Source organism: Mus caroli, unplaced genomic scaffold (genome assembly GCF_978045245.1).
Source record: "Mus caroli unplaced genomic scaffold, Mus_caroli_1 scaffold_7, whole genome shotgun sequence".
Classification (NCBI taxonomy): domain Eukaryota; kingdom Metazoa; phylum Chordata; class Mammalia; order Rodentia; family Muridae; genus Mus; species Mus caroli.
Genome location: NW_028227262.1, coordinates 84,564,615 through 84,579,985, shown reverse-complemented (window position 1 = coordinate 84,579,985; position 15,371 = coordinate 84,564,615). Strand labels below are relative to the sequence as shown.

Genomic DNA, 15,371 nt, shown 5'->3' with positions numbered 1-15,371 from the left:
CTGGGTTATGCTTTTGCCTTGTACACCCACAGAACCAATCTCAGTGTGAATGCTCGTGAACCTGGCATTGTGATAAGAGCCTGACAACATTCCCACTGTGCACAAACCCTGTTCCCTCATCAGATCTGTTTCTAGACCTGGCATTCATTAACTGGAGCCTCATCATTTTTTTCTTTCCTCCTTAGTTTTAACTGAGACTCATCAATTTTTATTGCTCTGACATTTGAAAGTAGTAATTTTAAAACCAGTATCCCTCAGATCTGGATACTACAAGAGGCAATAACATAAGATTTTCATGGAAAGAATATTGTCAAAATATTCCAAGAAAATTAATAGCACTGACCAAAATCCATATTATGTTTTTGTGTGCTATTAATAGTTACACACACACACACACACACACACACACACACACACACACACAGCATGTGCACATACAGCACACATACATTTTATATCTGATTATTTCCTATATAAAAGCAATTGTTCTTCTACCTATATAAAATATTTTTAATATTTTAAAGGTCTTTTTCCACTAAAAGCAATGTACAATTAAATGGCAGATTAGGGCCCTGAGAGAATTTAAGTTATGCAGTAACTGATATATTAGTGAGAAATTCTGCAAGGGTTACATGTACTTTTATTCTTCCAACTAGCACATTATGGTGATAGAGCCACTGGTGAATGTGTGACTCCTCATTAATTCAGATGTCCTCTGAGATTCTTGTAAAGCATGTTGGCTTCTGACATATGCCATATGATGGTATTTAAAGGCAAGATATGGCATTTCTGATTGCTTCATTTTCTGTTAAAAGAGATAAGTTTTTCATACCAGCTATTACAAGAGGTATCACACAATTCTCTACAAGGCCTCCACAGAGGTGATGGGGCTGCTCTTTAGTAAAAGAAGTGACCAAAGATTCTTTGCCTTTCAGCTTGGGTGCTGGAATCCTGTCACAGGTCTGAATGGATCACTGACAGACAAAAAACTGGAGAACAACATGCGGGGCGTGGTTCTACGCGTGGTGACTGTATTGGTAAGCACCATCTTCGCCTTGTAGTTTGAGACCATAGAGTATCCTCTATTTTTCTTTGCTTTTTCTTTTATCAACTAATTTGATAATCTCAAAAGAGCTTTTGCCTGAACCTTGACTATTATATCTAAAACAGCTTCAGTAGTCATGTTACCCAACCTCCCATATCTGTGAATCTGAAACTGATCTGTAGGCTGTACTTTTTCATTACAGTAATTTTGTTAGGATAGTCCTTAGATTTTTAAGTCTGATTTCCTAGAGTTTCTATACATTATAAGAAGTGGGATCCCTCAAAGATGGCCATCACTGCAACAATAGGCCCCACATAGAGATATCAATGGAGAGATCAGCCACTTGTTTAATAGATCCTTATCTTGCCCCATGGTGGCTTCCTGGGGGTACTAGCAAATAAGACAGGTATGTGTGACAGTCTTTTGTGACCTCATAATTTATGATTCTGTGAGTGGGATTATTGATGGGAAAATTTGTTACATTTCCAATAATTTGTTAGAAAATCAATAGAGGTAACTATTATCATTCTGTATTATCATTGGCTAGAGAGATGGTTCAATAGCTAAGAACTCAGACTGCTCCATAAGAAACCTGAGTTTCATTTACAACATCCATATCAGATGACTCACAACCATCTGTAATTCTAGCTTCAAGGGAATCTAATTTCCAGTGTTGGTGTTCATGGATGCTTACCCACATGCAGACCTTCCCTCCCACAATTACAACTTAGAATACTTTTTTTTTAAGAAAGAAAGGGTCTCTTATAGGCTAAATTACTTACATAATTATTAATGAACGAGGCTATTTGGTACAGTGAGAACTGGGTATTCATTACAAATCAATGTCAGCAGCTCTCTTTATGCTTAATATGAATTAAACAAATTTAAACATAATTTCTTTATAAATTATCTGAGCCACCTGCAAAAGAAACTCTAAATGAGTAACCTATTCCATCCTTCAGCACACCTATAATTTACCTTTAGTTGTTTTAATAAAACCCTCACTTATAATTATTTCACTAATGTTTACAAGTGAAATGTGAATATGCTTCTGTTTGAACCTAAGTGTGTAGATATCAATTTGCACTTAACAGTTAAGTTAGTTAACTTAATAGTTAAAAGGTAGACAACTGAAGTGCAAGCTAATCCCTTTTCTAGTGATTGTTGAGGAAACTCCATCAAAGCTAATGCATGGGCTGTGGTTACCTTTGAGAAAGAAAAGTAACATTGGTTAACAAATTAACCAATTAAAAAATATTCAGTTGCTAAGCAAATAATTATTTAGTATCTAGCATATGATAGACTTGACAATGCACATAGAGTCGAAAACCCAATAATCCTAACTTTGAGGTATGGATAGAATTTGGTGTGTGGTTCCTACATAAGGTGATATAGTGCAGATTTGTTGTTTACTATTAGTCAGATCCCCATGAAGTCCTTTGTATTGGTTTTCTATTTCAATTATTGCTGTATTCACAGTGTAAATCATTCTAACCCACCAAAATATGAAGGAGTAAAATAAATCAACAGAAAGCTGTGTAAGCCTATACGAATGACAGAGCAGACTTGAAATCCAAATCTAGTCAGCCTGGACTCCAGACCTTTTAACTCCTTCTCCTGGGTAGTCCATCAGGCTCTCTCCACTCCCACTGCGATGAGACAGAGAAGCAAGACATCTGTGAGATTCTATTTGACTAGAGAATTGGAAATGTTTCAACTCTGAATGAGGTAAAAATGAGTCTTATGGGGAGAGTTTCATAGGACCAATCATTTTAAATTCATTTCCAGGCTGAATAAAATGGCTTTGTTCAAGGCAGTAGTGGTAATGCTGCCTATCCTAGGTTCACCTGTCTGTTTGCTGCACACTTAGCCTTTCATGGATCCTGAGAACAAGACAACCAGATATGGGAAGCTCAGTTGCTTCCCCTGATGTCTGCAAAGAGCTTACCAGTTGGGTGGCCAGTTGAATGAGCATTCATTATGTTTTTTATACCCACACAGCTTACAGCCAGCATGAAATCACTTCACATGCTTCCCCATACATTTATGGGACTGAATATGAAACTGTCCTTCTTATTTAGTTCCTGTAGTCATGTTTCTAAACCTGTTATGTGGTCTTGTAAGCTCTCCATCCAAATTGAGAATAATACACCCTCGATTCATCCTGTCTCTCCTAAATCTGGATGCATTTAATTTACAGTCATCACAGAACTAAGTCTCAATGTACAGTTGGACTCAAACTGGCGATGTGACCACTGCCCTAATCTCCTTTATTTAGGAAAGTATTTCCAATACTTTTACAAAAGGTGAAAATCCCCAGTGTACATTCCCCAGGATGACCTTTAATCTTAGTGATATTACAACAGAAATCCAGTGGCCCCACTCATCCACTTTTACCTCTTAGAAAACTTACACCATCAGTTACAGCTAAGTTATGAAGCAGACAATTCTTATGTTTTGAAACTCACATTTACCATTATTAATGGTATTTTATTGATCTGATGTAAACAGTGAAATATAGATCCAGTAATTTGAGGCTCTGTTACATGGGACCCTTGAGGCAGGCAGTAACTGGTATAGTCAGGCAGTTCATTGAACAGAATTAAGTGAAGTTAGCTGTCACAGGACAGTAAACAGCACTAAAGGAACCAACAAGGATGCTCAAGCACCTGGGCCTGGTTGCATAAAGAAGCTCTGGGTTTGGCAGATCCAGAGCAAAGGATATAATCCTGAGATCTGTGAATGTTGGGACAAGAAGAGGATGCAGAAAAAGTCACTGCTTAAACTACAACCAGGAAGGAGTACACAGAAACACAAGATACTTATGTCATGGATTCAGAAATAGCTGATTAAACTCAGATACTTGAAAAAGAAGATACTCTACTCTCATTGCTGCTGCCTTACTAGCACATTTCATTTCCCTTCAGTTAAAATTGCAGCAGGTGGTGATGGTGCACACATCCAATCCCAGCAGAGGCAGGAGGATTTCTGTGAGTTTGCTGCCAGCCTGGTCTACATAGTGGGTTCCAGGATAGCCAAAGCTATACACAGAGAAACCCTGTATCAAGGGGACAAAAAAAATCAGCCAAAAGTCAGAAGACCATAGAGCCTGAGTAAGCAAAAATGGGCTTGCCTCTTCCAACATAGACTAGACAGAAAGAGCTACAAGAGTCTGTGGGGAGGCTGGGTCGACATGCACCATCACTGTCATGTGATTGGACCTGTTCAGAGAATGTCGAATGTTCTTTATTTAGTCCTTATCAAATGCTATAAGAGGTATATATGAAATCTAGGCATTTATAAAAGCACACAAGAGTTAACTCTCAATTTCTGTAACCATGTTGCCAAAAAAAAGTTAGATAGCTTTGGCTTGGAGTTCAGTTATAGAAGCTGTGTGCCGTGTCCTTCCCTTTCTTCTCAATCAGAAAAGGAACAGGAAAAAAAAACTTTCATTGGTTACATTAAATATTTTATGACAACTGAGATGTGAGTGAGGGCATGTGTTCCTAGACTAACAACACCAGGGGACTTTACAGAATGATGTCACATATAGGTAGCTTTGTTTTCACTGTAAACAAAGCCACAGAAATATTACTTTAAATAGAGAAAATAAAGATGTGACAGCCAGGCAGGTCCTGCCCACAGTGTCTCTGATAGTTCCCTTTCTGTCTCTTTAAAGTCAGCCCCTGTTTTTTACCAAGTCTACCAAGGGCTTTGTGTTAGTGCCAAACAATAACGAAGGCGCTGTTCTCTCTCTCTTTTTACAGGCAGAGTTATATTAATGCAGCTAGCCGTAAATGAACAGCATGCCATTTGATTTTACATGATAAAACTTTTATACTGTTTGACAATTTACTGTGTCATAAATATAATCCTAAGGAATTAATTCTCATTTCCATGGGTTGATGCTGTCTCTAATGAAGTGTGTGCTCACTCTCCATCTCCTGGAAGAAATACCTACAATAGGTTTTTGGGTGATGAGGCAGATATAGTATACACAACACACCTGCCTGCTGGAAGCTTCCTTTAGCACACTAGGTTATCACCTTTCTAATGCTGAGAACTTTTAATTCAGTTCCTCAAATGGTGGGGACCCCCAACCACTAATTTATTTTCATTGCCACACATAACTGCAATTTTGCTACTGTTATGAGTTATAATGCATATATCATTCGACTCCCATGGTGGGTCGTGACCCACAGGTTGAGAACCACTGCTAGCAAACCACAGCTGCTGCAGAAAGCTTTTCTTGCTGAAACAGACCATCATGTAATGTTTCAAAATGTTCTTGAAAAAAATATTCTCAGTGATGTTGCCCTACATTAAGTATGCACATTCCTGGATATCCTCCATAAAATGATTCAATAACCTTGCAGAAATGTGCAACTAGATGTTTACTATGAAGATACAATAATGACTTTTCTCTGTTGTACAAATTTAAAGACAGTCTTTCACACTTTAGGATCTCTGAATTAAGATAAATCTTTCAATTTTTATTTGAAAGTCTAATTGAGTGTACATTTGTCTTTAACAGTGATGTGAAAATTAATTGCTAAGCGTACAAATGAAAACATTTGGATTAAATAATTTTTTAATTAAGTGAAGTTCCTGAGTAGTCCTGAATGCTAAACCCCAACACTGGTAAAGAAGCCTTCATAAAGAGAGAGACTATTTTAGAGACTACCTTCAATTTGATCAAAACACATTATATTAACATATGAACTTATGAAACAATAAATAAACATGCTTCAAAAGAAAATATGTAACAGCATGAAATGGAGCCAAGAGAGGCTACAAAAAAATACCGTTCAAAACCATTGTTACAATCACAGAAAGAAATACACAAAGGCAGCTTGCCTGCACTGATAGCACACAGGGTAAAAGCCAGGCTTCATGGCCAGTGCAGTGTGGCTCTGTAAACATTTTGCAGTGATAGGAGCTGTTCACTCATAGAGGCAGACAGCGCCACATGGCGCCATCCTTCTACGAGCAAATTCTTCTCCCTGACATTCTCCATGATTAGTTGCGCTTGCTGAAACTGTCTTCAGCGCATCTTGGTTTTCTTGAACAAACAAACAAACAAACGATATCTGAGGTTAAAATGGGGCACATTATTATGCAATATGTTGTCAGGTATTGGTTCTGGTTAAAAGGAAAAACTTCAAAAAGAGCTTGAATGATGAGCTAAGTATTTCACTGAGACAGCTTGCACGTAAGACAGAGGTGACATCCTCTTATAATCTGTTAAGATTCCTAGTGATATCGACCAAGACTAGCATCGTGTACATGGGGCATGCATGAATTTATTCCCCATTTTTCTGTACTAGTTTACTTAGGTGATTTTTGCAACTCTCTTTCTCATTACCATTATACAGTTAATAATTCCATTGGTGTTAAACTCCAATATTATGTTGTAAAAACCAATAAGGCAAATGGGATTTTCACTTAGAATAGTTGGAGTGTAAAAGCAGTTTAATATTTTGTGGGGCAACTTAGGCTATTCTGATGACCTGAAAAAAACCTTAAAGAAGTAGGCATATGTACATGCGTGTGTGTGTGTGTGTGTGTGTGTGTCTGCATGTGTGTATGTGTATGTATTCATGTGTGCTTGCATGTGTTGGTGTGTGTGTGTGTGTGTGTGTGTGTGTGTGTGTGTGTGTGTGTGTGTGTGTGTATGTGTGTAGGGGGAACAAATGGAATGAAGATATAACTCTATGTGGGACACAGATTATGGCAGAATAGGTATATTGAAAAATCCCAATTCTAGGCCTAATGTGATAGCCACACACTGGATCCCAGCACTGGAGAAGTTAGAGGAAGCAGCCCAGGAGTGCCAACATCCTGAGCTACATAGTGAAAGCCTGTCTAAAAACAAACTACAAACCATCAACACATCAACAAAAGATTTCTAGTTGTTTGTTTCTTACATTAATCTATTCAGTGTAGATGGGTGTTTTTTGTTTGTTTGTTGTTTGTTTGTTTATTGGCAGAGGGAGACAAAGATACTTTGCTAGGTATTATTTTTCAGCACGATGTTTCATCCTTGATTCTTTATTACATCTTAGTGAACTTGCTCACACAACCCAGATGACCTGATGGAGGCCTTCTGATTTATTTTATTTACCTCTTGAGTGAATGCTAAGACACATGATTTTTTCTGGTCCCTTCTGGAGAGGATCTAGATCTCCCAGACTCCCTAAAACACACAGCCTGGATTTGTCACTTCTCAATGGCCAAGTTACAGAAAGCTCACAGACTAGTTAGTGCTTTAATCCTTTAAAAGCTCTTTATATTTTATCTGACAATCTTTCCCCTTACTTAATTGTCTAAGAAAGAATGTGGTAGTTTGGGCCTCTCATGAAAGATGGACTTGCTCTCTCATGGCAGCCACCATTTCAGCTATCTTAGATACCCTGCTTAATATATTCCAACTTTATAGACTTCCCCAACCTATGTAGTGTTGCCACAGGAACGCCTTAGCTACATACACATATATCCACAGATATGTTCATACACACACATCTAGCACCCTCTGTACAGAAGGCTCACATCAGGAAAGTGTGAAGCACAAGTAAGGCAGACAAACATTCTACGCCATTGCTAGCATAGAAGGTGAATCTACTAGGGGAAATTGATAGCCAGAAATGTATTTACTAATGGATAGCTAAATGAGGGAAGTCGGGAAAATTATTACAAGGGATAACTGCTTGAGATACACTTTTTGTAGTGTGAAAAAGTGTTTTGTTTTTCTTAGATGTCTCCCAGCAAAACAACAACAACAAAACCAAAGCAAAACCTTGTAGGGTAGAAAATGGAGAGAGGACACATAAATAGTTTACACATAAATAAAATCTGAATATAAGCTTCAGAAAAGTAGTAATGTAGACATGGAGAATCTCTGCCTGTCGTCTTACAAGACTTACAATTTGATCATCAACTTAAGATTTTATATTTATTCCCAGCAATGACTCCAAAAAACATAAGAATTATTCTCTATTTTCAGAAATATTAGGATGATTACATCTTATAACAAGAGTGGAAATAAAAAAGGAATATTTTCATTTTGCATCCAAACAACTAATATTGTTAAGATTAAAAAAAGAAAACTATCATTCAAATCAGCTGAAATCATTTCTGCCATGAGACAGCAAGTCCATCTTTCATGCGAGGCTATAAATTAGATTTTCTTTTAGTTTTAGCTCTTATCTGCTTCTTTTGGTCATTTTTTTTGTTTCTATGTGATATGATATTTTATAATTTATTTTGCTATAATTTTGTAAAAATGTGAACTTATACAAATCAATATAATAGACAAAGTGATCATGCTGGTATAGTTAGCCATGGTCACCAAACAAGCTTTTACAAGGGTCTGTAAAGGACACTAAGGCTGAAACACAAGGGTGGGCATGGGTCCCTGACAGATCAATTTCAAGATGTATGGAGCAACCCAACCCCTCATCTAACCCTCTTGCTATTAAAGTTGCTGCTTCCTGGAGGAAAGAAACATCTCATAGCCTCAAAGGCACTAGGAAAACATAACCTGCATAAACCTTCAATAAATTACATAGCCTCATTGTACTGCATTTGGCTCCAGACTAGCTTTAAGCAGACTTGGCATCCTCAGATAACCCTTAACAATCTGCCAGTAGCAACTGCCCTGGATATCACTGCACTTAATCTTACAATGGACACTGGCTGAGTTTGTGCTTTTAGAGACTCTGCATCTTCAGTATTGCACAGTGAAGCTTCTCCCGATATTAGCTTTGGAGACTTCTGAAGCTAGAAGTAGCATTAGGAATTTGGGGTGGTGGTATCTGTTTGACAAAGTGCTGCACTTGAATTGTCTGGAGAGTAAGAGATTGGTGGGAGTGGGTGGCAAGCTCTGCAGCTCCTCTTCCAACCTTCTCAGAGAGCTCTTGTCAGGCTCCAGGCAAGAATGGCTTCCAGCTGGGGAAATTTCCAACAAATGATATAAACTGTGAATTGTCAATCACAATGAAATATGGTCAGTTATAAGCATATTAACAAAATGAAAATATATACTCTAGAACTACAATTATAAAGACACTTCCTGGGGGCTAGAGATAACTCAAAGGTTAAGAGCACACATTTTCCTTACAGAGGACCCAAGTTTAGTTCCCTACACCCAGGTCTGGCCGCTTACAATCAACTATAACTTTTATGGGTTTTGTTTGTTTGTTTGTTTGTATTTTGTTTTGTTTTGTTTTGTTTTGTTTTGTTTTGTTTTGTTTTGTTTTGTAGTGATCAGAGGGCCAAGGAGTGCCACAAAATCCCACCATACAACAGACCTCATGAGAGACAAAAATTACTAGGGGAGTTACACAAAGGCTGTCTGAAGAAAGATGGAGGAGAAAAAGAGCAAATGATGAAGGCACTAGTTTTATAAAGGAGTATAGTGCGTGTGCATAGAGAGAATGTTTGACTCCTGGTGACAGTGGAATTAAGTTGCATGACGCGACGTGATAGCACTGCTGGCACTGATTTACTAAAAGTGGGCTTGGGAAAGGAGAGGGGCCATGGTTCTGGAAAGTGTGTGATTCTCAGGTTTCTAAAATTCTTCCCTCTTATTTATTATAAAAGGTGAGAAAATAGGAATAGGAAGGAATAACTGGTACTTAGGGTTTTATTGCTATGAACAGACACCATGACCAAGGATGGCATTTAATAGGGGCTGGCTTACAGGTTCAGAGGTTCAATTCATTATTGTCAAGGCAAGAGCATAGCAACATTCAGGCATGCATGGTGCAGGCAGAGAGTCCTATGTCTTCATCTGAAGGCTGTTAGTGGAAGATTGACTTCCTGGCAGCTAGAATGAGGGTACTAAATCCCACACCCATAGTGACAAACCTACTCCAACAAGGCCAGACCTTCTAATAGTGCCACTCCCTGGGTTGAGCATATACAAACCATCACAATTGGTGAGGCAGGAATTGGGGGTGTGCTTTTTAAACGGTTTCTTGCTATCTGGGGGCATAGACATCTTTGGGGCACTGTTGATCATTACCATCAGAACATATTCAGGAGTCATCAGTCTCCAGTTCTGTGTGTAGGTGATAATAGTCCTATAAGAATAACTGATTGTTTGATTAGATATTTTTAAAAATTTGTTGGTGGAGAAACATAGACATGAAATTTCTAAAACCGGGGGCAATTAGTAAAAGCAGGAAAACTAGAAGGGGGTTAGCAAGGGCAGTTTCCATTTCCAAATGGGTTTTCTCAGAGATCTAAGGGCTGGAGACATTGAGTTACCCCTCACATTTTTGAAAGTCTGTTCAAAGCTGTTGGATTTTGTTTTTTATTATAACCAACCCTTTTGTCATAGCCCAACCCTTCTATACTTCTGTCCACTATTCCTCCAGGAGGCACCTCCCATTTCTCAGTCCTGAACCTCCAGGGCACCTTCTTCTTTATCACCCTTGACACCCAGTGACAAAACATCACTGCTTTCATCTGGACTCACCTGATACTCACACAGATTCCAAATATGCCTGTCACTTCATCCTGTCCCATACTGCTATCTGGAAAGACCTCAGGTTATTTATAACAAAATTAGTGTCAATAATCAATTCAGTCAAAATTATGGCCATTCTAAAAGCCTCCCATATCCCTGTGGCTATGGGTACCGTCCACTGTTCGTCCCACACGAGTGACAATCCCACCATTTTTAAGAGAAATAATTGAGCCGATGAGGCAGATATTGCTGCAACCATTAGAAGCCTGGATCTGTCTTGCCCATCATAGAACATTTTGAATTTCAATCCACATCCCAACTATCACACCTGACACTAGACAAATTCTGTCCTATCTACACCAGCTCTTTAACCTTTATAGCCAAGTCCTGTCTCACTTCACTAAGGCCCACCTGCAGCCCACCCCAAAGGTGAAGCTTTCTGAAGGGCTATTACTGTCTCTTGTAAAATCTGTCAGATGTCAGCTCCCAAGTCCAGTTATTACAGTCCATCTTTTTACACTTGACACACCAGAGGCTTTCTTCCTGGAACTGACTGGCAACTTGACTTTACCAACATAACCATAGTCAATCAGGTTAGGTAGCTCCTGGTCTTGGTGGAAACCTTCTCAGTGTAGCTGGAACCATTTCCTACCATCAACCAAAGGGCTCAGGCAACCTCTGCCTTTCCCCTTCTTCAGGAGATCATTCCTCCATTTGAATTCCCTGCCTCCCTTCAGTCAGAAAATTAACCTTTCAGATTTCCCAAATCCTGTCCAAGGCTCTCAGTGTCTCTAGGCATTTCCATATTCCATACATCCCCAGGCCTCTGGAAAGATAGAATAAATAAACAACTCCTTTAGAAACACTCTTGTCAAACTCTCACAAGAATGTCACCTTGAGTGGGTGAAGTTCCTACCACTGGCCCTTTTCAGGCTATCCTCCAACCAATTTCTCTCCATGTTGACATTTGAGTTCATGTACAGGTAACTAGTTCTGACCATCCTTTCACCGGAATGAATCCTCTCCTCTCCTAGATCACCTACTCACCCACTTACTCTGTCATCTCTGCTCCCTCCTATGGAACTTTACTGACATACCATAGCCATTCTCCAATTCCTGTCCTTTCCCAATCAACATTGGTAATCAGGTCCTTCTCTCCCCTCTCGGTGTTCAGGAGAAAGGAGATGATTCACCCTGATACTGTAATAACTATGTGGGGCTCCCTGTCAGACAGGACATCGGTTGGGTCAAGGGAGCCCACGATCCCTTCAGGCATCAGAGACTAGGCCAAGAGGTCCTTGAAAAAGTGATCCAGGTCTGATGTCCCTTACTGTGAGGGACATGAGAGCAGTCAACAGCCCAGTGTTTCTCATGATGGCACTTTAGACATGCCCTAAGTGGTTTGCAGGAGTTCGGCCATGACCAGGCCCTATGACCAAACGACATTTGAAGCAGGGACCTGGTGGTCCTCAAACCTTAGTAAGTGAAGGAGCTAAGTAGCTACCAAAGCTGGCCAAATGGCCTTGGCCGGCATTTTGTCTGTCTGTTTACAGGTGTTTAAAATCTCTCCCATAGTACATCTTAATGTCTAGTGCCAAGACTTCTCTGCCTGTGGAGTTAGGGGTCCTCTCTTCAAGCACTTAAGCTTACCCCTAATGTCAGGGAAACTTTAGGAAAAGAAATATGCCATGGAGAGTTGGTTAGCCTTTGGATATTCCAGATTCAGACTGGTATACTGTAATAAGACTTGGTAAAGCATTCTAGGAATTGAGACAGGTTTTCATGTTTGTCCTGGGTGACTTTTTAGTTTCTCTTAGAGTTTAAGCACAGCTTTATGAAGAACATTCAGGCAGCGAGTTTTCAAATGCTCTCTAGTTAGAATGCTCTTGGGGTAGTGTAATTCCACTGGGGACTGCCTCAGACACCACCAGGTCTACTGTGTCAGTTTGATGGATTTAGTCTGCATGTGTTCTGGCCTGTTCCCATACTCAACTGTGTTCTTAAGGAAGTAGGTTGATAGTTAGAACTCTATGTATGTCTTAGAAGGTGAGACTATAGAATTGGGTAATGTATTGAAATTCTTTAATAAAAGAACTTTCTCTATTTGAGAGAGTTCACTTAAATGGGACATGTACCTTGACTAGGCCTTCTGCCACAGCAACTTCCCACGGAGGGAGACCCAGTATTGTGTTAGGATGGGTAGAGAATGATAGAGGGAATCCCACGGAAGAGTGAGAGTGAGTAGTGGGGAGATTGAAGGCTGCTTGTGGGGTGAAAGTGGGTAGCAGGGTAGGGTAGTTAGAGCACTTGTTCTTGGAGATGAAGAAGAGGGAGAAAAGGGAGCTGTGGGTTGAGACTGGTGGAGGAGGGAGGTGCTCATTCCTGGGATCAAGAGTAGTAGAGGAATTCTCTCGTTCAGATTTTATAGCTAGAAGGAGCTGAGTGGTTGAACAAGAAGAGAGGGAAGGCTTAGAGTAAAAGTAAGGGAAACTGTGGACATAGAGAACCTCTCAATTTCTATGATATTTGGCAATAGCTGTAAAGTCCCACATAATATTGGAATCTTGGCTGATGCTGGACTGCCCTTTTGATTGATTATCTAAGAGGTATTGAGGCCAGTTTCAACTGCAAAGGAGGATAAGTTTAGAGGCCCTGAAGTCAGGCACTAAGTGGGGAGTTTGGAGGTTCCTTATAAGGCATCCTAAAGGGGAATCAGAAGGTATGGATGATGCTGTTTCCATGGGCAAAGAAGAGGGGAATGTCGTAGGCGTGAGCTTCAGGGCATTCTCATGAACCAGGGAGAACCAAACAGAAAGACATGAACCTTTCAATGGATCATCAATGCACTGAACAGTGGTCAAAGTCTAAAATCCCAAGCATACTCCATGTCTGATACCAGGGCTTGCTAAAAAGCAAAAACTAAGCTTTAAAAACAGGTACTTAACTTGAGAGAAAGGGTCAGAGGTGGGGGTCAGTGAAGAAGGTCAACTGTAACCTTAAAGTCCATGGTTGAGATACCTCTGCCATTTCCAGAGGAGTGCTGGATGCCTAATGGTCATCCCTTGAATTCAGCAAAGCATTTATACTGACTAAGGAGAAAACTTACCAATTGCACTGTTGGATGTGGTACACAGCAATCAGTGAGCCATAATGTGAGTCTGCTGCAGGTGTATGGAAAGTAGGGGATATAGTCCTAATGCAGCTTAGACCCTGAAGGGAAGCACACAGGCACCAGGATATCCTACTGAGTCTTTTCACCCATGTTAGAATTTTCCTGGTGATCAGAGAGTCAAGGAATGTTACAAAGTCACACCATGCAAGAGACCTCACAAGAGAAATGTACTGGGAGTAGGATATATAAAGTCTGCCTCTGAGCAAGGATGGAGGAAAGAACAGGCTATGAAGATAAGGGCTTTATAACAAAGTTTAGCGAATGTACATAGGGAGAATAGCAACTCTTAGTGACAGTAAAAATGTGTACCCTTTGGTGGCTGGTGAGAATATAGCCACTGATGCTGAGTTACTGAAGGCTGGCTAGGCGGTTAGAGACACTTCAAGAATGTGGGCGTTTCTCTTTTCCAACAGTGACTTCAGATCCAATGCATCCAACACCTGTTTAAGCTCCACAGGAACCTTTACTCAAGTGTACATGCCTACCTACAGCCAGATATATGTACAGATACTATAATTAAAAGTAATGTTTTTCAAAAAGCATAGTTCCTGGAGGAATTCCATATTTAAGGTGGCATTGATAAACAGCTCTAGAGTCCAGTTCTCAAATTAAGTAATCAGAGCAAACCCAAACTGAGCAGAACAAAGGAAATAGCATTATCAAGTCTCTGAAAATATTTCAAGTCATATAACTGGGAAGGGTTTGTATTTAGTGTATATAAAGGGCAAATAAGATTAAAGAAGGTAAAAGAAACCACTCAGAGATGAGCAAAGAAACTATGTTAAAATGTACTCAACACCATTTGACAACATGAGAATACAAGCCAGAACCACAATGAACTTCTGCTTGAAACCAATCTTGCGGCTAATCTTGGTTGTCAACTTGACTGTATCTGGCATCTACCAAACCCCAAGGAATTGGGCTTGCTGGTGAGAGTTTTTCTGGGTTGGCTCTTTTGAGATAGGAGGACATGTCTAAAGTCGAGACCACATAGAGGAAGGAAGCTTCTGCTTTTGCCTTGTGTGCCTTCACTTTCCTTCTGCCAAGTTTGTCCATCCTGTTTCTGAGATATTAGAACCTACAGCTTCAGGATTCCAAGAGATCCAGACTCTTGGCCTTTTTGTCAGGAGACAGCCATTGTTACACTATCTGAACTCCAACTTGTAAGGCACTGTTAAAAATGCCATCTGTTAGTTCTGTTCCTTTAGAGGGAAGGTTCTCAACACTCCTAATGCTACAACCATTTAATACAGCTCCTCGTGTTGTTCTGACCCCAGCCATAAAATATTTTTGGTTGCTACTTCGTAACCCTAGTTTTGCTACTTCTATGAATAGTATTGTAAATAGGCTTTCTAGTGGATCCAAAGGTGTTGCAACCCATAGGTTGAGAACCCTGACTAATAAAGCAACAATGGTACCATTACCCACCAGGAGACAGAACAGCTAGTACTGACAGGATATAGGGAATTTGGAGTACTCAAAAACCACTGTGAGAATGTAAAAGTGCACAGTCCCTTGAGAAAACTATCTGCAGTTTCTCAAATGACTGAAATGCTATTGCCACCTAAGTCAACAATTCTACTCCAGATATTGTTTTAAGAAAAATGAAAGTAAAATTATCTTAATATAAACTTGAACACAAATCTTCATACTAGTTTTACTGATAGCAGCCCTAAACAGAA

The 15,371-nt window shown here is 39.7% G+C and overlaps 1 protein-coding gene across 5 annotated transcripts in view; it reads left to right on the top strand.

Annotated features, from left to right (window-relative positions):
* The window catches only part of Grid2 (glutamate ionotropic receptor delta type subunit 2), a 1,534,794-nt gene that overhangs the window by 1,077,005 nt on the left and 442,418 nt on the right, over positions 1–15,371 (top strand). For all 5 annotated transcript variants that reach the window (XM_029478539.2, XM_021164478.3, XM_029478538.1 and 2 more), the window contains one exon: positions 936–1,037. In XM_029478539.2, coding sequence (XP_029334399.1) covers positions 936–1,037 — 102 coding nt within the window. The remainder of the gene's footprint in view (positions 1–935; positions 1,038–15,371) is intronic.